This window comes from Delphinus delphis, chromosome 7, assembly GCF_949987515.2.
Source record: "Delphinus delphis chromosome 7, mDelDel1.2, whole genome shotgun sequence".
Lineage (NCBI taxonomy): Eukaryota > Metazoa > Chordata > Mammalia > Artiodactyla > Delphinidae > Delphinus > Delphinus delphis.
The window spans coordinates 80,790,039-80,812,677 of record NC_082689.1 but is presented as its reverse complement, the minus strand read 5'-3'; the positions used below and the strand labels follow the sequence as shown (position 1 = coordinate 80,812,677).

Below are 22,639 nucleotides of genomic sequence, written 5' to 3'. Positions count from 1 at the left end.
AGTCCCTAGCCAACATATATATATATATTTTTTGCGGTACGCAGGCCCCCCACTGCCGTGGCCCCTCCCGCCGTGGAGCACAGGCTCCGGACGCGCAGGCCCAGCGGCCATGGCTCACGGGCCCAGCTGCCCCGCAGCATGCGGGACCCTCCCGGACCGGGGCACGAACCCGCGCCCCCCGCATCGGCAGGCGGACTCCCAACCACTGCGCCACCAGGGAAGCCCCTAGCCAATATTTTTGAACCCTAAGATAGCATTTTCACAGAACTTGTATTACAGGTGCTCTTATGCAAGCAGTTCTATGTGATCCTACCTGAGCCTCTACCTGATGCTCACAATTACCCAAATGTGTGGGCAGGGCGGGTGTTATTAAGCCACTTTACAGATGAAGAAATTGAGGTTAATAGAGTTTAAAGAGCTTGCCCAAGGTCAGGCCACTAATAATAGCAGAGCTAGCACCTGAACCAAAGTCTTTGGCCTCCAAGTTACTTTTTCTACTGGCCCACACCTCCCCCTTCTCAAAGAGAACCTGCTGGTGGTGATGTTCAGGTTCCGAGCATGTCTCCTGAAGATTTCGTTACTAGCAGGTCTGCTGCTAGAGGGTGGAACCTATGGGGCTTAAGATGGAACACCTTACTCAGTGCTGTGTGCACATCTGTTGTTTCACTGGGTTTTGGCCCTGCTGTCTTTAAGTGGCTGAAAGTGATGAACAGTATCTGTGGGCCAGGACTAACGTTATATGTATGGTTTTCAAACAACTGTTATTCTGTTTCCTTGAGAACCACCTGGCTGCTTCTCCTTGCTCCCGAAGTGACGGAAACAGGTGGGGACGGCATTTCATGGTTACCCTTATTTCTCTTCTCAGCGTCTGTGTGTTCTGGGATCCAGCAGAGACTTTGTTTCTCAAACTGGTGGCCCTTTTACTCAGTGTCCTTCCTACTGCTCCAACTTTTATTGTTTCTTCCAAGTTTTGAAAGAGTTGCAAAATTCATCAACCATAGGTATTTAACTCAGGGGATGGAATTTCAGACAGGTGGTTCTGTAACTTCAGCTGAGCATGCCTCTGAACCGACCTGTGGTTGTTCAAAGATCAGGTGGTTCAGCACGAAGTAAACCAGCCCACTGAGGCAGCAGTGGAAGGGGGCGCAGCCAGGCCAGGACTGCTGCTTGATCTCCAGGAACCCAGGCCACTGGGCGTCCTGCAGAGTGCAGAGGCCTGCCCAGTAAAAGGCAGCAACTGCTCAACTTTCATCTGAAGGGGAAGAATGCAGTTTACTCACAGGTGCTGGCCCTACAGAACAAGTAGATTGTTGAATATATTTGAATAATCAAGCTTTCTAAACAGAAGCAAAACGTACTCCTAGTGATGTATAAAATGCAAATAAACTCAACCAGTCTCTTTTCGCTGCAGGTGTATGAGTTTTGGACTTTTCCACACCCAGGGTCAGAATGCCGCTCCTCTGTCATGCCCTCACTGTAGCTGTGGTCCAGACCTTTATCTTCTCAGAAAACCGGGCATTTGCCAAGAACATCAACTTCTATAACGTGCGGCCTCCTCTTGACCGTAAGTAGTGGTTGTCACCATCACTGGTGATGGGGGGGGTCAGAGTAACTGTTTGAAGTCCCTGTTTCCCTATAGTAACTTTGCCTTTTCCGGAACGTTTGGTTTATACCCAGCGTAAATCAGAAAGTCTTCACTACTTCCATGAGTAAGGGTAACACATGGTGACAGAAATTTTCTCAATTTCTTTAAAATGGTTTGGCTTCCTGCTGAAGTCTCAAAAGGGTTCTTGTTTAAAATAATCTTCTGAACACTGTCCATAAGAATGGCTCAGCAGGAGAAATTCAGTGTTCTTTGTTGATCTCTTCCTTGGAGAAGGATATTGACTGTAGGAAGCTTCTGCATAAATTATATATACTTTCAAATGGCCATTAACAATTTTGAAAACAGATTAGCATGTTTGAAATTTGGAGGGGAGTACTATTTAGATTTTCATTAATATTACGCACAGTCACTATATATACTTATATAAAAAATATATATATTTAGTAATTCCAAGAATCTATTCTAAGGTCATTAGCCATTTGAAGAGGAAAATGCATTTAAAAAGACTTTTAATGAAGCATGAACATATATATAATCTCACCTCCTTTCTCTCCAGACAAGTAAAACTTCTCTGATATACTTTACAGAGAATTTGTTATAGATGAAAATTGTTTCGTGGCAATGTGAATGCCAGTGGTTCCCACATCTGTAAGAGTATCAGAATCGCAATAAAAGCGTTTAAAACTACATATTCCTGGGTCCCTTCTCCCGAGATTCAGTAGTCAGGAGGGTGGTACGCAGAATATTTTTTTTTCCTTTTCCCCCTCTTCTTTTTAGAAAAGTTCTCCTGATGCTGTTGATACACAGCCAGGTTTGGGAACCACTGTCTTTATACTCCTAAAGGAGGAGTACTCATACTCCGTACTCCTATATGATTACCATTCTGCATTCTGTGTTTTGTTTTTAAGGACATTCAGTCATTAGTAGGTGTATGTGTACGCACGTATATACTACACAACCATATACATATGAATCACAGCCCACACACATCTTGAACTATCATTTATTACAAATTTCTAAATTGATAGTGATCATATACTGATAGCTTAATGGCATAGCATAGACACTTTTCATAAAATCTACATTACTGACAAATTTGTAACCTTTTATAAGAAAAAATTATTAAAGAGAAAAAAGTAATATTTGATTACTATAGAAAATTCCAAAGAGACAGGAAATGTGTAGAAGAAAACAAAATTTATTCATAATCCCAAGATTCAGAGTGAGCTCTTCTTTCCATTTTTGAATACAGCTGACCCTTGAATGACGCGGGTTTGAACTGCCTGGGTCCACTTACATGTGGATTTTTTCCCCATTGTCCATACTCTAGTACTACATGGTCTGCAGAGGGCCATATGCAGGGCCGACTATAAATTACATGAGGATTTTCAACTGCATGGCAGGTTGGCGCCCCTGACCTCCACGTTGTTCAAGGGTCAACTGTGTTTCCTTCTACTGTTCTTACTCTATATGTGTATTTAACTTCGTGACAGAGATCACACAAATTTAATTTTGCAGTAGCTTTTATTTGTTTACATTGTGTTTTGAATATTTTTCCATGACTTTGAAAGTATTTTAATGTCTTACATTAAAAATGTTTTTACTCACATAGCTGGCTATGTGAGTAAACTATTTCCCCAAGCTTTATACTGGCCCCCCACGAGTGCACGCACACACTCTCACAAGCAAGCTAAATGTTAACGCTTCATTGAAAATCTTTTTAAATGAAGTTTCCTCTCCAGTTGGCGAATGACCTTAGAATAGTTGCTTAGAATTACTAAATCAAAAAGGTTGTGCCAGTTTATACATTAACTATTTACCTACCAGCATTGAGTTTTAGTATTTTTTAAACTGAATTAATAGGTGAAAATGGATTTCATTATTTCATTGTTTATTTACTTACCTAATTCACTTTTATGCATAGGCAAAACTGAAATGTATTGCAAGAACTACTTTCATGTCCTCTGAACTTCAGCTTTTGATATTTTGCTCTTGTTTTATGCACTGCTTTCTAATTATCGTCCCAACTTAGGGATGGTTTGGGTTACCTTGATCTGTGTCTGTTTCATTCTCCAAAAATAGGAGAACTGAAAGTTTCATACAGGGCTTTATACTCTGGCCTATAGAGAAATGTCAAATTTATTGTACTTTTGACTTCTCGCCCAACAAAATAACAAGATACAAGGCAGGAAAAAGAAAGCATAAAGAAAAAAAAGAACATACTAGTTGTTCTCAATCCAGACTGCTGGTGGCTCATAATTCCTCCTTTCAGTAACACTCTTGCCTGAGCACAAGGGCCTGAGAATTACTATCATCCTTCTATTAAATGTTACATTCCTGAAAGAGGTCTAATGTTGGGATAACTGACATATATCAAATGAGATTACTTGTTTGAAGTTAAGTGTAGCTGTAATGCAAGTACATATGGATGGAAACCAACCTGGTTTTTGACGTGCCAGGGACTCTACTAGATATTTTTCTTGCAACCTGCTGTTTAATCTTTATCTCTGCAAGTCATGGGGATCTTCACTGTCACTATTATTGGAAATATCATTATTTCTTAGAGGTTAAAAAATCATACAACTAATTAGTGAGAAGCGCAGAATTCAAGCTTAGGTTAATGTGACTGCAGTTCTTTTCAGGGCCGATACTGTATCAAAGTATTGGTCCCGATATTGCCACCGTCTTTGCCTGTCCACTCAACCCTCACTTATCCCCAAGTTATAAATTATAATAGAACAATACCATGGATATTTAAAAGTGGCTCATAGAATCATTGGCATTACTCTGCAGTAGATATTCATAGATGAAATATTCAAAGAAAAGGGAATAAAGAAAATTCCCCAAAGTGTGGCAGTTAAGCCCAGCTCCACAGAAACAGAAATTGTAAGGATAATGACTTGTAACTTTCATTTGATCTAGTGAAAGTTGCTAACTTTATGCCATATTTGATGTTTGAAAAAAATTTTTAACCATACTGTTTCCATTTTTTTTTTTTTAAAGCGACACCATTTCCAAACAGCTTCAAGTGTTTTACCTGTGAAAATGCAGGGGATAATTATAACTGCAATCGATGGGCAGAAGACAAATGGTGCCCACAAAGTAAGTGTGCTGAGTTTGGAGCTCTTTGGTGATCAGACCTCATTTAGCTCTCTCTTAACTGGCCCTGAGCAGAGGCATCTTATGTGATGAGATTAGCAAACCAGCAGGCCGATGATGTTCTATAGAAATCAGAGACTTTTTGACGAGACTATCCAGACATCAGACTACTCTGAGAGTACATGGAAACTGATGCATAGCCTCAATTTGTAGTTGTATGGGCTTTGAGGAAGAATTTCTTAATATTTACCAGGGAGAACAAATAGACCACAGTGTTGACTAGGGCATTCTAAGAATGTCAGAAATGCTTGATGATACTGCTAGAAAAGTCCTACTTACTGGCTAAAGCAAAGGAAGGTTTTTGTACTCTTGAGATACACTGATGCTTGAGAAACTCATTCATTTATTCAACGAACATTTGAGCATCTTTTTAGTTTGTTTAGTTCCCTGGTAGATCCCCAGTGCCTAGACCATATTAGGTGCTCTGTAAATATTGACAGAATGAAGGGATGCCTTTGACTAGGTAGTCGGGAAATCTTCTCTGAGGAATATACATTTGAACTGAGAACAAAATGACCAAAACAAGTCAGCTGCGTGGACATCTGCAGGAAGAGCACGCCAGGAAGAGCGAACAGCAGGTGCAAAGGCAAGATTTGGCTTCCTCTGTGAACAGGAAGAAGGCTGGCTGGTGAGGTGTAGTAGGAGATGGAGAAGGGATCTGATCGAGATTTAAGGACTGGGATGTGCAGCATCTTATTCTGATAAGAAGTTTGGATTTCATTGTAAATGTGACGGGAAGGGAGTAGGGTGTTTAAGCCGTGGAGTACAAGATGCTAGGTGTGTTCTAAAATATTTCTCTGGCTGCTGAGTGCAGAATGGATGGTTGGGCACAAGAGAAGAAGGGGACACCAAATGGGGTCTTTCATTGTTTTGGGGCAGAAGAAGATGATGACTTGGGCTAAACTTGGAGGTAAAGCAGACAGGATGTGCTGATGGATGAGCTGTAATTGAAAAACTCTACTTAGAATAAGGAGATCAGGCTATTTGGATTATAGGATGCACTGTTTTTTTAGGTTTTCAGATGTAAAAAGCCAACAAAAACAAAACTCTTCCAGCCTTAGAGATTACCAGTTTGGGTCTACTATTACCTTGAATCTTTTGGAAATTTCTGTATCACATTATGGCAGTGGAATAGCCTTACCTCTTCCAGATGATGCCAAACTGTGGAACCAAGAAATAGTATATACACTGGAGACCTCTCCTGGGCCTGAGAATCTCACGCTGTAAATTAGCACAGATGGCTGTGACATTTACATGGACAGTATTTTTCATTATTTCTTTCCAAGAATAATTATCAGAATATTTTTCTCTTGCGGTTATTTTAGAGTTCTGCAGAGTGGTTGACTGAACTGTGCTTGTGAGCGCATGTATGCTTTTGGGGATTTGTTCCTACATTTTTCACAGACATTAATTTCAATGTTTCTGAGGCTGGCAGATGCCTCTCTTTAACTAGCTTGTGTCAGAGGGTGGGTATCATTCTTTAACCATTTGCTTTAAGTTCTCCCAAGAACTGGATGGGAAGGGTTCGGAACAGTGGTCGATTGGGGCATTGATGTCCAGCCTCTTAATGGACACTGTCTGGCACTTTTCTTATCCTCATCTTTATGGCTGGCATTATTCTTTTGGATTTTACCAAATGCTGTTCCTACTAGGTCTGTGCACGTTCCAATTTGTCTCTCATTAATCGAAGCCACTTTTAATGGGAACATGCATGGAAATTTCTGGGTTTTAGAATTTCATCTCTGTTGAAACATGGGAGCAAAAGGGGGATGCTGCAGCTTTTCGCCAACAAGAAAATGTCAGGGAAAGCCTGACTCATAGATGGACTCGGAATGCCCCCCGCATTCCAGCGTGCGTAACGGTATATTCTTGATTGTACACCAGCCAAGCCCCCAAAATACTAACCATCTGGAATTCTGAGGCTGTAATTGCTCACTTTTCACCTTGTCATTATTGAGGGGGTGATAGTCAACCATTTCTTGGGGCACACAGGCCTGTGGCTATTCTTTGTCATCTCAGGTTTCCGTTTCACTTTATAGCTCTGCTTCTGTGGTCTGCCAGGGTTGTTAAAAGAGGTTCTCTAGGTAACAGGATATGACAAGAATGACATTTCTTATTTTATTTACCCCGGCGTTTAACTCTGACTTTGTAGGGCTGCTTTAGCATGTGTGACGGTCTCTAGGAACACAGGCAGCTACCAGTTCTCAATTCTTCTTTGTCTGGAGTACAAATGAGAATGCCTTCCAGAACATGTAGTGGTTCCCTGTCCTTCAGAGTCCCAGTCAGCTGCTCTTGTAGAGCGCTCTGCTCACGCCCAGTTCAACGCTGCGTGTACTAAGAGGCACGATAGTGTGCCGGGGAAGAGCACAAACCCTGGAAAACTGCCTACGTCAGCGTCTTACCTCCACTTGACACTTTCTTAGGAAATAAGCAGACCTATTTTTTTGGAGTTATACTCCTTTATTGGAGTATAATTGCTTCACAATAGTTTATGCATACATGTCCCCATATCCCCTACTTCTTGGACCTATGGTTTTGATGAAAAGCTTGTCCAATTTTTTCTCAGCTTTACCTGGCACCAAAGAATAAGTGCCCATTTATATTCATTTTAAAAATAGACATGTGCTTCAGATGCTAATGCCGCCTAGAAACGTAAGGATCATCCTGAATTTTAGTCATTTCTGAAGTGACTGTTGAAAGGTTGCTTTTTACATTGCAAAAAAAACAAGTTGCTTTTTTCTGCCTAGATACACGGTACTGTTTGACAGTACATCACTTTACCAGTCATGGAAGGAGTACATCGATCACCAAAAAGTGTGCCTCCACAAGTGAATGTCATTTTGTTGGCTGCCACCACAGCCGAGATTCTGAACACACGGTAAGGAGCGTATGTGTGTGTAGTTATCGTCCTGTGGTTTCTTGATGGTGATGGCTGGTTGTATATAGAGAGGCAGGAAGGATAGATAATGTCAAACATACATATACTTTGAGAGACTCCCTTACACTGATACAATGGAGATGAAAGAAGAAGCCTTTCTGTCCATCAAACAATAATATTACTAAAAACAAATGATAATTCTCAGATTCCAGAGCTAGACCCCAGGGTCTAGACCTTGGACTTTGGGTGAATTGTCTGAAGTCAACACTGGAAGCCCCAAAAGCAAACAATCCATGCACGAGAGGATGACCAACACTACACAGCCCAGCTTACATATTTTGTTTATGGCTAGAATCACCAAGAGCACTGCACCGAGAAGGTGGAAACAGACGAGGAGGTGAGAATATGAGAGGTTAACCCCAGCTTATTAAAATGAGCGATAGAGGGCTTCCCTGGTGGCGCAGCGGTTGGGGGTCCGCCTGCCGATGCAGGGGACACGGGTTCGTGCCCCGGTCCGGGAAGATCCCACATGCCGCAGAGCGGCTGGGCCCGTGAGCCATGGCCACTGGGCCTGCGCATCCGGAGCCTGTGCTCCGCAACGGGAGAGGCCACAACAGTGAGAGGCCCGCGTACCACAAAAAAAAAAAAAATGAGCGATAGATTCATCTAAAATGTATCTATCTCTTCAGTTTTCTCATTCTACCATTCTAAATGGGCATTTTACTCTTTTACATGCCTGGAATCCTGAAATGGTTGAGAAAAAATTACTTGAAAGTATGTTAATTTCATGAGCTCTACAAATTCAATTTAGCCTATACATAAAGAAAATGGTCCTGACACCAGTGGCTTTCTAAAAAAATTTAGTTTGGTATGGTTGATTTAAAGTGTTGTGTTAATTTCTGCCGTACACCAAAATGACTCAGTTATATATTCTTTTTCATATTCTTTTCCATTACGGTTTATCACAGGATATTGAATATAGTTCCCTGTGCTATGCAGTAGGACCTTGTTGGTTATCCATCCTATATATAACAGTTTGCATCTGCTGACCCCAAACTCCCAATCCTTCCCTCCCCGCCTTGGCAACCACAAGTTGTTTCTCTACGTCTGTGAGTCTGTTTCATAGATAAGTTCAGTTGCTGACACCATTGGCTTTTAGCTCCAGCTACAAAGGAGAATCTGCTGGTTAGCTTTTGTGGGCTTTGGTGTGGGGTGGGCATCCCAGACCAATTGAAGCAACTTGAAGTGAGATCCTGGGCCTCAGGAATTTTTGTTTTTTGAAGTTCCCCAAGGTGATTGTGATGTGCAGCCAGGATTGAGAACCACTGAGGTAGATACTTTATCTTACCTGGCCATCCTGGAAGCCATGTGATATAGATACTTTATCCTGAAAGCCTCTGTGAATGTCCAGGTTTATCAGGTTGAGGCGTTGTATCCGATATCATGACAGGGAGTGCTTCCCTTGAGAACACCTTGTGCCGTGAGGGAGCATGCCACTGTGAAGATAGGAATCAGTGTTAGTACAGACAACGAGTGATAATTATCCCCTAACAAGTAGTACTGAGAAAGAAAATCAATGACCAATCCAAAAGGTTCCTAGCTTTTATTTTTGTTTCAGTGTTTCTGCTTACAAACCTTCAGAACAGTTGTTGACTCAGTTAAGCAGTCTTATTCAGTTTGCCTTTCTCTTGCTTATGCTTGGGTTGGTGCAGGTATCACACTTGAAAAGACTCTCAAGATGGTTTTTACTTTGAGGTAAGTGGGGGGAAGGGTGCCCAAGGGCCTGGATGACTCACAGACTAAAAGCCAACTCAATTCTGTCCTCAGAGAGGTCTTTAACCTCCTAAATGTTTGCACTTCAGTTACTGTCTCACTGCAACCACTTAAGAGACCCCAAGCCAGAACTGCCCAGCCAGGCCCTTCCTCAATTCCCACCTCAAAGAAACGTTTCCACTTAGAAAAATTACAGTATGGAAACTTGGAGAAAAGATGGCATAGTAGAAGGACATGAGCTTATCTTCCCTTACGAAACACCAAAATCACAGATGACCGCTGAACAACCATTGACAAGAAAAACGCTGAAACCTACCAAAAAAGATATCCTACATCCAAAGACAAAGAGCCACAAGGAGATGGTGGAAGGGGTGCAACTGTGATAAAATCAAATCCCATACCAGCCCAGTGGGCAACCCACGAACTGGAAAATAGTTCTGTCACAGAAGTTCACCCTTCTGAGCCCCACATCAAGCTCCCCAGCCTGGGGGTCTGGCAATGGGAGGAGGAGCCCCCAGAGAATCTGGCTTTGAGGCCACTGGGGTTTGTCACAGGAGCTCCACAGGACTGGAGGAAACAAACTCCACTCTTAGAGGGCACACACAGGGTCTTGTGTGACTAGGACCCAGGGAGAAAAGCAGGGACCTCTTAAGAGTCTGGGCCAGACCTACCTGCTGGTATTGGAGGGTCTCCTGTGAAGGCGGGGTGTGGCTCACTGCAGGGCCAAAGACACTGGCAGTGGTAGTTCTGGGAAGTTCTCATTGGCATGAGCCCTCTGGGAGCCCGCCATTTTCTCACCAAGACCTGGCCCCACCCAACAGCCTGTAGGCTCCTGTGCTGGGACACCTTGTTTGCTGGCCAAACAATGGAGTGGGAACACAGCCCCACCCATCAACAGACAGGCTGCTTAAAGTCTTCCTGAGCACACAGCTACCAGCTAAATATACCTCCTGACATGGCCCTGCCCACCAGAGGGACATGACCCAGCTCCACCCACCAGTGGGCAGGAACCAGTCCCTCCCACCAAAAAGCCTGCTTAAGCCCCTGGACCAACCTCCTTTGATATACACAGATCAATCGGTGTGGTACACCACATCAACAAATTGAAGAATAAAAATCATATGGTCATCTCAATAGATGCAGAAAAAGCTTTTGACAAAATTCACCATCCATTTATGATAAAACCTCTCCAGAAAGTGGGCATAGAGGGAACCAATCTAATCAAGGCCATAAACTGAAAGCATTTTCTCTAAGATCAGGAACAAGACAAGGATGTCTACTCTCACCACTATTATTCAACATAGTTTTGGAAGTCCTAGCCATGGCAATCAGAGAAGAAAAAGAAATAAAAGGAATCCAAATTGAAAAAGAAGTAAAACTGTTACTGTTTGCAGATGACATGATACTATAAATAGAGAACCCTAAAGATGCTACCAGAAAACAACCAGAGCTCATCAATGAATTTGGTAAAGTCGTAGGATACAGAAATCTCTTGCATTCCTATATGCTAACAATGAAAGATCAGAAAGAGAAATCAAAGAAATAATCCCAATTACCACTGCATCAAAAAGAACAAAATATCTAGGAATAAACCTACCTAAGGAGACAAAAGACCTGTACTCAGAAAACTATGATGCTGATGAAAGAAATCAAAGGTGACACAGACAAATGGAGAGATATACCATGTTCTTGAAATGGAAGAATCAATGTTGTCAAAATGACTATACTACTCAAAGCAATCTACAGATTCAGTGCAATCCCTATCAAATTACCAGTGGCATTTTTCAGAGAACCAAAACAAAAAGTTTTAAAATTTATATGGAGAAACAAAAGACCCCAAATAGCCAAAGCAATCCTGAGAAAGAAAAACTGAGTTGGAGGAATCAGGCTCCCTGACTTCAGACTGTACCAAAGAGCTACAGTAACCAAAACAGTATGGTACTAGCACAAAAACAGAAATATAGATCCATGGAACAGGATAGAAAGCCCAGAGAAAACAATAGAAATAGAAAACCCACACACCTATTGTCAATTAATCTATGACAAACAAGGCAAGACTATACAGTGGAGAAAAGACAGCCTCTTCAATAAATGGTGCTGGGAAAACTGGACAGCTACATGTAAAAGAATGAAATTAGACACTCCCTAACACCATACACAAAAATCAACTCAAAATGGATTAAAGACCTAAATGTAAGGCCTGATACTCTAAAACTCTTAGAGGAAAACATAGGCAGAACACTCTGGCATAAATCGCAGCAATATCTTTTTTGATCCGTCTCCTAGAATAATGGAAATAAAACAAGCAAACAAAACAAAAAAGGACCTAATTAAACTCAAGAGCTTTTGCACAGCAAAGGAAACCATAAACAAAACGAAAAGACAACCCACAGAATGGGAGAAAATATTTGCAAATGAAGCAACCAACAAGGGATTAATCTTCAAAATATACAAGCAGCTCATGCAGCTCAATATCAAAAAAACAAACCACCCAATCCAAAAATGGGCAGAAGACCTAAATAGACATTTCTCCAAAGAAGACATACAGATGGGACTTCCGGGAAGATGGCGGAAGAGTAAGACGCGGAGATCACCTTCCTCCCCACAGATACACCAGAAATACATCTACGCGTGGAACAACTCCTACGGAGCACCTACTGAACGCTGGCAGAAGACCTCAGACCTCCCAAAAGGCAAGGAACCCCCCACGTACCCGGTTAGGGCAAAAGAAAAAAATAAACAGAGACAAAAGGATAGGGACGGGTCCTGCACCAGCGGGAGGGAGCTGTGAAGGAGGAAAAGTGTCCACACACTAGGAAGCCCCTTCGCGGGCGGAGACTGCGGGTGGCGGAGTGGGGGAGCTTCGGAGCCGCGGAGGAGAGCACAGCAACAGGGGTGTGGAGGGCAAAGCGGAGAGATTCCAGCGCAGAGGATCGGGGCCGACTGGCACTCACCAGCCGAGAGGCTTGTCTGCTCGCCCGCCGGGGCAGGCGGGGCTGGGAGCTGAGGCTCCGGCTTCAGTCGGAGCGCAGGGAGAGGACTGGGGCTGGCGGCGTGAACACAGCCTGCAGGGCGTTAGTGCACCGCGACTAGCCAGGAGGGAGTCCAGGGAAAAGTCTGGACCTGCCAAAGAGGCAAGAGACTTTTTCTTCCCTCTTTGTTTCCTGGTGCACGAGGAGAGGGGATTAAGAACGCTGCTCCAGAGACGGGCGCGAGCCTCGGCTAAAAGTGCGGAGCCCAGAGACAGACATGAGACGCTAAGGCCGCTGCTGCCGCCACCAAGAAGCCTGTGTGCGAACACAGGTCACTATCCACACCCCCTTCCGGGGAGCCTGTGCAGCCCGCCAGGGTCCCGGGATCCAGGGACAACTCCCCCGGGAGAACGCACGGCACGCCTCAGGCTAGCAACGTCACGCCGGCCTCTGCCGACGACATAGGCCCGCCCCACACTCCGTGACCCTCCCTACCCCCCGGCCTGAGTGAGCCAGAGCCTCCGAATCAGCGGCTCCTTTAACCCCGTCCTGTCTGAGCAAAGAACAGACGCCCTCCAGCAACCTACACGCACAGGCGGGGCCAAATCCAAAGCTGAGCCCCTGGGAGCTGTGAGAACAAAGAAGAGAAAGGGAAATCTCTCCCAGCAGCCTCAGAAGCAGCGGATTAAAGCTCCACAATCAACTTGATGTACCCTGCATCTGTGGAATACATGAATAGACAATGAATCATCCCAAATTAAGGAGCAGTGTGGATGAAAGGCTCTTGGTGCTGCAGCCAGGAGTCAGTGCTGTGCCTCTGAGGTGGGAGAGCCAACTTCAGGACACTGGTCCACAAGAGGCCTCCCAGCTGCACATAATATCAAACAGCAAAAATCTCCCAGAGATCTCCATCTCACCGCCAGCACCCAGCTTCACTCAACGACCAGCAAGCTACAGTGCTGGACATCCTATGCCAAACAACTAGCAAGACAGGAACACAACCCCACCCATTAGTAGAGAGGCTGCCTAAAATCATAATAAGTCCACAGACACCCCAAAACACACCACCAGACGTGGACCTGCCCACCAGAAAGACAAGATCCAGCCTCATCCACCAGAACACAGGCACTAGTACCCTCCACCAGGAAGCCTACACAACCCACTGAACCAACCTTAGCCACTGGGGACAGACACAAAAAACAACAGGAACTACAAACCTGCAGCCTGCAAAAAGGAGAACCCAAACATAGTAAGATAAGCAAAATGAAAAGACAGAAAAACACACAGCAGATGAAGGAGCAAGATAAAAACCCACCAGACCTAACAAATGAAGAGGAAATAGGCAGTCTACCTGAAAAAGAATTCAGAATAATGATAAAGTAGATCCAAAATCTTGGATATAGAATAGAGAAAATGCAAGAAACATTTAACAAGGATCTAGAAGAACTAAAGATGAAACAAACAATGATGAACAACACAATAAATGAAATGAAAAATACTCTAGATGGGATCAATAGCAGAATAACTGAGGCAGAAGAACGGATAAGTGACCTGGAAGATAAAATAGTGGAAATAACTACTGCAGAGCAGAATAAAGAAAAAAGAATGAAAAGAACTGAGGACAGTCTCAGAGACCTCTGGGACAACATTAAACGCACCAACATTCGAATTATAGGGGTTCCAGAAGAAGAAGAGAAAAAGAAAGGGACTGAGAAAATATTTGAAGAGATTATAGTTGAAAACTTCCCTAATATGGGAAAGGAAATAGTTAATCAAGTCCAGGAAGCACAGAGAGTCCCATACAGGATAAATCCAAGGAGAAATACGCCAAGACACATATTAATCAAACTGTCAAAAATTAAATACAAAGAAAACATATTAAAAGCAGCAAGGGAAAAACAACAAATAACACACAAGGGAATCCCCATAAGGTTAACAGCTGATCTTTCAGCAGAAACTCTGCAAGCCAGAAGGGAGTGGCAGGACATATTGAAAGTGTTGAAGGAGAAAAACCTCCAACCAAGATTACTCTACCCAGCAAGGATCTCATTCAGATTTGATGGAGAAATTAAAACCTTTACAGACAAGCAAAAGCTGAGAGAGTTCAGCACCACCAAACCAGCTGTACAACAACTGCTAAAGGAACTTCTCTAGGCAAGAAACACAAAAGAAGGAAAAGACCTACAATAACGAACCCAAAACAATTAAGAAAATGGGAATGGGAACACACATCTTGATAATTACCTTAAATGTAAATGGACTAAATGCTCCGACCAAAAGACACAGATTGGCTGAATGGATACAAAAACAAGACGCATATATTTGCTGTCTACAAGAGACCCACTTCAGACCTAGAGACACATACAGACTGAAAGTAAGGGGATGGAAAAAGGTATTTCATGCAAATGGAAACCAAAAGAAAGCTGGAGTAGCAATTCTCATATCAGACAAGATAGACTATAAAATAAAGACTATTAGAAGAGACAAAGAAGGACACTACATAATGATTAAGGGATCGATTCAAAAACAACAGAATACACATTTTTCTCAAGTGCTCATGGAACATTCTCCAGGATAGATCATATCTTGGGTCACAAATCAAGCCTTGGTAAATTTAAGAAAATTGAAATTGTATCAAGTATCTTTTCCGACCACAACGCTATGAGACTAGATATCAATTACAGGAAAAGATCTGTAAAAAATACAAACACATGGAGGCTAAACAATACACTACTTAATAACAAAGTGATCACTGAAGAAATCAAAGAGGAGATCAAAAATACCTAGAAACAAATGACAATGGAGACACGACTCAAAATCTATGGGATGCAGCAAAAGCAGTTCTAAGAGGGAAGATTATAGCAATACAATCCTACCTTAAGAAACAGGAAACATCTCGAATAAACAACCTAACCTTGCACCTAAAGCAATTAGAGAAAGAAGAACAAAAAAACCCCAAAGTTAGCAGAAGGAAAGAAATCATAAAAATCAGATCAGAAATAAATGAAAAAGAAATGAAGGAAACGAGAGCAAAGATACATAAAACTAAAAGCTGGTTCTTTGAAAGGATAAACAAAATTGATAAACCATTAGCCAGACTCATCAAGAAAAAAAGGGAGAAGACTCAAATCAATAGAATTAGAAATGAAAAAGGAGAAGTAACAACTGACACTGCAGAAATACAAAAGATCATGAGAGATTACTACAAGCAACTCTATGCCAATAAAATGGACAACCTGGAAGAAATGGACAAATTCTTAGAAAGGCACAACCTGCCAAGACTGAACCAGGAAGAAATAGAAAATATGAACAGACCAATCACAAGCACTGAAATTGAAACTGTGATTAAAAATCTTCCAACAAGCAAAAGCCCAGGACCAGATGGCTTCACAGGCGAATTCTATCAAACATTTAGAGAAGAGCTATCACCTATCCTTCTCAAACTCTTTCAAAATATAGCAGAGGGAGGAACACTCCCCAACTCATTCTACGAGGCCACCATCACCCTGATACCAAAACCAGACAAGGATGTCACAAAGAAAGAAAACTACAGGCCAATATCACTGATGAACATACATGCAAAAATCCTCAACAAAATACTAGCAAACAGAATCCAACAGCACATTAAACGGATCATACACCATGATCAAGTGGGGTTTATTCCAGGAATGCAAGGATTCTTCAATATACGCAAATCAATCAACGTGATACACCATATTAACAAATTGAAGGAGAAAAACCATATGATCATCTCAATAGATGCAGAGAAAGCTTTTGACAAAATTCAACACCATTTATGACAAAAACCCTGCAGAAAGTAGGCATAGAGGGAACTTTCCTCAACATAATAAAGGCCATATATGACAAACCCACAGCCAACATCGTCCTCAATGGTGAAAAACTGAAAGCATTTCCACTAAGATCAGGAACAAGACAAGGTTGCCCACTCTCACCACTCTTATTCAACATAGTTTTGGAAGTTTTAGCCACAGCAATCAGAGAAGAAAAGGAAATAAAAGGAATCCAAATCGGAAAAGAAGAAGTAAAGCTGTCACTCTTTGCAGATGACATGATACTATACATAGAAAATCCTAAAGATGCTACCAGAAAACTACTAGAGCTAATCAATGAATTTGGTAAAGTAGCAGGACACAAAATTAATGCACAGAAATCTCTGGCATTCCTATACACTAAGGATGAAAAATCTGAAAGTGAAATCAAGAAAACACTCCCATTTACCATTGCAACAAAAAGAATAAAATACCTAGGAATAAACCTACCTAAGGAGACAAAAGACCTGTATGCAGAAAATTATAAGACACTGATGAAAGAAATTAAAGATGATACAAATAGATGGAGAGATATACCATGTTCTTGGATTGGAAGAATCAACATTGTGAAAATGACTCTACTACCCAAAGCAATCTACAGATTCAATGCAATCCCTTTCAAACTACCACTGGCATTTTTCACAGAACTAGAACAAAAACTTTAACAATTTGTATGGAAACACAAAAGACCCCAAATAGCCAAAGCAATCTTGAGAACGAAAAACGGAGCTGGAGGAATCAGGCTTCCTGAATTCAGACTATACTACAAAGCTACAGTAATCAAGACAGTTTGGTACTGGCACAAAAACAGAAAGATCAATGGAACAGGATAGAAAGCCCAGAGATAAACCCACGAACATATGGTCACCTTATCTTTGATAATGGAGGCAGGAATGTACAGTGGAGAAAGGACAGCCTCTTCAATAAGTGGTGCTGGGAAAACTGGACAGCTACATGTAAAATATGAGATTAGATCACTCCCTAACACCATACACAAAAATATGCTCAAAATGGATTAAAGACCTAAATGTAAGGCCAGAAACTATCAAACTCTTAGAGGAAAACATAGGCAGGACACTCTATGACATAAATCACAGCAAGGTCCCTTTTGACCCACCTCCTAAAGAAATGGAAATAAAAACAAAAGTAAACAAATGGGACCTAAAGAAACTTAAAAGCTTTTGCACAGCAAAGGAAACCATAAAGAAGACCAAAAGACAACCCTCAGAATGGGAGAAAATATTTGCAAATGAAGCAACTGACAAAGGATTAATCTCCAAAATTTATAAGCAGCTCATGCAGCTTAATAGCAAAAAAAAAACAACCCAATCCAAAAATGGGCAGAAGACCTAAATAGACATTTCTCCAAAGAAGATATACAGAGTGCCAACAAAGACATGAAAGAATGTTCAACATCACTAATCATTAGAGAAATGCAAATCAAAACTACAATGAGATATCATCTCACACCAGTCAGAATGGCCATCATCAAAAGATCTAGAAACAATAAATGCTGGAGAGGGTGTGGAGAAAAGGGAACCCTCTTACACTGTTGGTGGGAATGTAAATTGATACAGCCACTGTGGAGAACAGTATGGAGGTTCCTTAAAAAACTACAAATAGAACTACCATATGACCCAGCAATCCCACTACTGGGCATATACCCTGAGAAAACCATAATTCAAAAAGAGTCATGTACCAAAATGTTCATTGCAGCTCTATTTACAATAGCCCAGAGATGGAAACAACCTACATGTCCATCATCGGATGAATGGATAAAGAAGATGTGGCACATATATACAATGGAATATTACTCAGCTATAAAAAGAAACGAAATTGAGCTACTTGTAGTGAGGTGGATAGACCTAGAGTCTGTCATACAGAGTGAAGTAAGTCAGAAAGGGAGAGACAAATACCATATGCTAACACATATATATGGAATTTAAGAAAAAAAAAATGTCATGAAAAACCTAGGGGTGAAACAGGAATAAAGACACAGACTTACTAGAGAATGGACTGGAGGCTATGGGGAGGGGGAAGGGTAAATGGTGACAAAGCGAGAGAGAGGCATGGACATATATACACTACCAAACGTAAGGTAGATAGCTAGTGGGAAGCAGCCGCATAGCACAGGGAGATCAGCTTGGTTCTTTGTGACCGCCTGGAGCGGTGGGATAGGTAGGGTGGGAGGGAGGGAGACGCAAGCAGGAAGAGATATGGGAACATATGTATATATATAACTGATTCATTTTGTTGTGAAGCTGAAACTAACATACCATTGTAAAGCAATTATACTCCAATAAAGATGTTCAAAAAAATAAATAAATAAAATTAAAAAAAAAAGAAGACATACAGATGGCCTAGAGGCACATGAAGAGGCTCAACACCACTAATTATTAGAGAAATGCAAATCAAAACTATAACGAGATATCACCTCACACGTTAGAATGGCCATCATCAAAAAGTCTACAAACAATAAATGCTGGAGAAGGTGTGGAGAAAACAGGAACCTCCTACACTGTTGGTGGGAATGTAAATTGGTACAGCCACTATGGAGAACAGTATGGAGGTTCCTTAAAAAACTAAAAATAGAACTACCATATGACCCAGCAATCGCACTCCTGGGCATATAACCATGGTTTGAAAGGATACATGCACCCCAGTGTTCACTGCAGCACTGTTTACAATAGCCAAGACATGGAAGTAACCTAAATGTCCATTGAGAGATGAATGGATAAAGAAGATGTGGTACATATATACAATGGAATATTACTCAGCCGTTAAAAGAATGAAATAATGCCATTTGCAGCAACACGGATGACCTGGAGATTGTCTTTCTCTTTCTGACTTAGTATGATAAATATGATATCACTTACATGCTGAATCTTTAAAAAAAGAGATGATACAAATGAACTTATTTACAAAACAGAAACAGACTCACAGACTTTGAAAACAAACTTATGGTTACCAAAGGGGAAAGGTGGGGGAGAGGGATAAATTGGGAGTTTGGGGTTGATATTTACATGCTACTATATTTTAAATAGATAACCAGCAAGGACCTACTGTATAGCACAGGGAACTCTGCTCAATATTCTGCAATAACTTATATGGGAAAAGAATTTGAAAAAGAATAGATACATGTCTAACTGTTTAGGTGCTGGACACCTGAAACTAACACATCAACTATATACTCCAATATAAAATAAAAATACTTTTAAAGAAAACTTACCTATTAACTATTCTTCAGAAATATTCTTAATGGCTACATAATATTAAAATATGTGTTTGTACTATAATTTATCTAATTCCATATTAAAAATACTAGGCAGCTTTTAATATTTCTCTATTCTAAAAGAAGCCCCACATAATCTTTGTGACTTTGGTGCATATTACTGCATATTACTGGATTGATTTATATAAATAATCTTGAAGCTCTTGATAAAGATTGCCAAATTACTCCCCAAGAAAACTGAAGCAATTATATTCTCAGTAGCAGTGTTTGAGAATATCAAAATTACTACCACGTCATGGACCCAGGCTCATGTACACTTTGGAAATCTTTGTCAATTTGATATGAAAAAGGTACATTTTCAAATTCATAATGTTTATTAAGTCTCAAACATTTAAAAATTAAGACAGCATTTTTCTCTTGTATGCCATTATATTTCAAAAAATTTTTAAATTGAAATAAAAATTTATATACTCATAAAAGATAAAAAAAATAATTCTGTCCTCAGAGCTGAAGAAGGCTTTTGTTTTTCTTCATTTGACCCTTCCCTCTTCTTCCCTTTATTCACTTGCTCTTTCCTTCTCCTCTTCCTTTGGTAACAGGAGTGTAGGTCTTGCTGTGAAGGGATGATCTGCAATGTTGAGTTACCCACCAACCACACTAATGCGGTCTTTGCTGTGATGCATGCTCAGAGAACGTCTGGCAGCCATGCCCCTGCGCTCCACCTACCAGTGCTGGCCTGGGCCTTCATGCTGCTGTTGATGTGATACCACCATTCCTGGGCGAGGCAGAGACCAGCCCTCTAAAGCACAAGCCAACAACTGTGTAAACAGTGAACTTTGGAGTGAAGACCCATCTTGCACTTGGTGAAGAATGCTCATCGGACCCCAAAGCAGAAGCCAGGTGCTTAGCTGAAATGCTCCTGCACGAGGCCACTGAGGAAGGGGACTTGGCAGGGACTGAGGGATGTTGTGGATTTTATATTTCTTGATCAAAGGGGCTGCATTTAGTCACTTCTGCAAGGAGAGTCTTGCCAGCATCTACTACGGGCAGGTTCAGTAGCCTGTATTGTCCCCACCTGACCAGGCCTGGAGCAGAAAGGACTCCTTGACTGATCAACTCCTTCAGGGGCTGCTGGATCAGACCCTCTCTTTTCTGTGATTAGCTCAGAGCATCTCTATGAAATATAACCCTTCTCCAATAAGAAAGCAATTTCCCCGCCAACGGTGCAGTCAATGAGAAGGGCAACTACAAGAAGAAAACTTCCAGTGGAACTAATATGAAACCCATTTGCTATTGTGGGGGGGAAATAAAACTTTTAAATTATACAATGTAAAATGCATGCTTATGTGTTTCTTGGCTGATGTGGCGATCTCAGATGAAACATTAACCCGTGTCATAAGGGAGGCTAATTGAAGTTATGTGTTCATGCACCACAGGTGATTGATATATTCTAGCTTAAAGTATAAAATTCTACGCCATTGTGACATAGTTTTTTCTTTTGGGTGAAGGACCCTTCTTAGGATGCTAAATGCAAAATTAGTGAGTTGAGAAGGTGAGGAAACCTCCCTGATCAAGGAAGATGATACCTTATCATGTGATGGACCCTCAAAAGTAGCGGCTTAAAGACAGAGAAACTGGCACTAGTGTCCCTCTCCCAGTCAACTTGTCTCTGAATGTCAGGGCCACTAAGAGAACCTTTCTAAACACATGCTAAAATGTTTGGTCCCCTTGTCTTCTCTTTCCTTCTTATAACACAGTCCCAGAATTTCAAATGAACAACTTCTGTTTCTAGAATCCTAATTTCCTGCCTTTACACTTTGGGGTGACCTTTAAACACTCTGCCCTTGTATGTACAGTGAGGAGCTAATGAAGTGTTTGTTTTTTTTTAATTGAGCATCTACCATTAGAATCCTGAGTGCTCCGTAGAATCCACTAATGATGCTGTCCTTGCATGAGCCACGCGGGCTCATCTATGATGGGGGTTGGCAAACTACGGGCCATGGGACAAATACATCTCACTGCTCTCAGTCTGCCGTAGCAAATAGTCTGTTGACCAGGTGGCTTAAACTAAAACATGTCATCCTCACAGTTCTGGAGGCTGGGAAATGCAAGATCAAGGTGCCAGCAGATCTACTGTCTGGTGAGAGCTCTCTTCCAGGTTTGCAGACTGTGGTTTTCTCATATCCTCTCAGGGCAGAGTGCAGAGAGTGAGCATAAGGATACTAATCGCGTTCATGAGGCTCCACCTGCATGACCTAGCCAGCTCCCAGAGGCCCCACATCCAAATACCACCACATCTGGGATTTAGGCTCCAACACATGAATTTGGGGGAGACAGATGCTCACTCTCTAGCAACTACCTATTTCTGTGAACACAGTTTTATTGGAACACAGCCGTGCCTATTGGTTTACCTATTGTCTACAAGCTTCTTTCCTGCTACAACACCGAGGATGAGTAGATGCAGCAAAGAGCATCTGGCCTACGAAATCTAAAAGATTTACTCTTTTGCCTTCTACAGGAAAAGCGTGCCGACCCCTAACCTCTGAAATGGCAGAAGTGCATTGGGAGAAAGCTGCTCGCTTTACCGGGACCGTGGTGCTCACGGGGGTTCCTCAGCCTCTGCAGTGGTTTTTGCCAGGTCACTTTCCTTAGATGCATCCATGCATGTTTCTTCGTTTTGATTGATTGTTCCACTCCTTTGATTCAGCCTCTCAGTAGTGACGTGCTGTTGTAAGGTGCCGAGCCGTCTGTTTCTTCTCATCCTTGACACACTGGGAGAGTCTCTTCCTAAGGCTCTTTAGCTTCCAGTACAACAGGGAGGAAGCAGACATCGTTACCTCCCCGTCTCTGGCTGAAACCCCAGACTCACCTGGAAGCGTCCGTTTTGAAGCCTGATGTAGATTTATCCTGCCTTTCACTCAGCACCTTGAAGCATTTGAGTTTTTATCGCTTATGCTTGTTTGAAATTAATTATATATGGCTTCAGTTGGAACATTTTAATAGCATCTTTGGTGGGTGTATTTTTATTCGTCTGTGTAGTTGACGAATTGGTTAAAAAACCATTAGCAGCCAGTATTTTTTTCTGATTTTGTTTCTGCTTTCTAGATGAATGATCTTTCCTTTTATTTTTCTTTCTTGAGGAAACATCTAATTTTCTCTTCTTCACCCCACACATTTTGTTTTCATGGA

At 41.7% G+C, this 22,639-nt stretch overlaps 1 protein-coding gene across 6 annotated transcripts in view; it reads left to right on the top strand.

Moving 5' to 3' along the window:
- The window catches only part of LYPD6B (LY6/PLAUR domain containing 6B), a 214,628-nt gene extending 192,560 nt beyond the window's left edge, over nucleotides 1-22,068 (top strand). For 5 of the 6 annotated variants that reach the window (XM_060016832.1, XM_060016835.1, XM_060016833.1 and 2 more), the window contains exons 3-6: nucleotides 1,412-1,564; nucleotides 4,610-4,708; nucleotides 7,513-7,643; nucleotides 20,050-21,941. In XM_060016832.1, coding sequence (XP_059872815.1) covers nucleotides 1,450-1,564; nucleotides 4,610-4,708; nucleotides 7,513-7,643; nucleotides 20,050-20,214 — 510 coding nt within the window. In that variant the 5' untranslated portion in view covers nucleotides 1,412-1,449 and the 3' untranslated portion in view covers nucleotides 20,215-21,941. Of the gene's footprint in view, nucleotides 1-1,411; nucleotides 1,565-4,609; nucleotides 4,709-7,512; nucleotides 7,644-20,049; nucleotides 21,942-21,968 lie in introns of those variants that run through there. The other variant, XR_011246547.1, reaches the window with a different exon arrangement.
- Nucleotides 22,069-22,639: the final 571 nt, after the last annotated feature.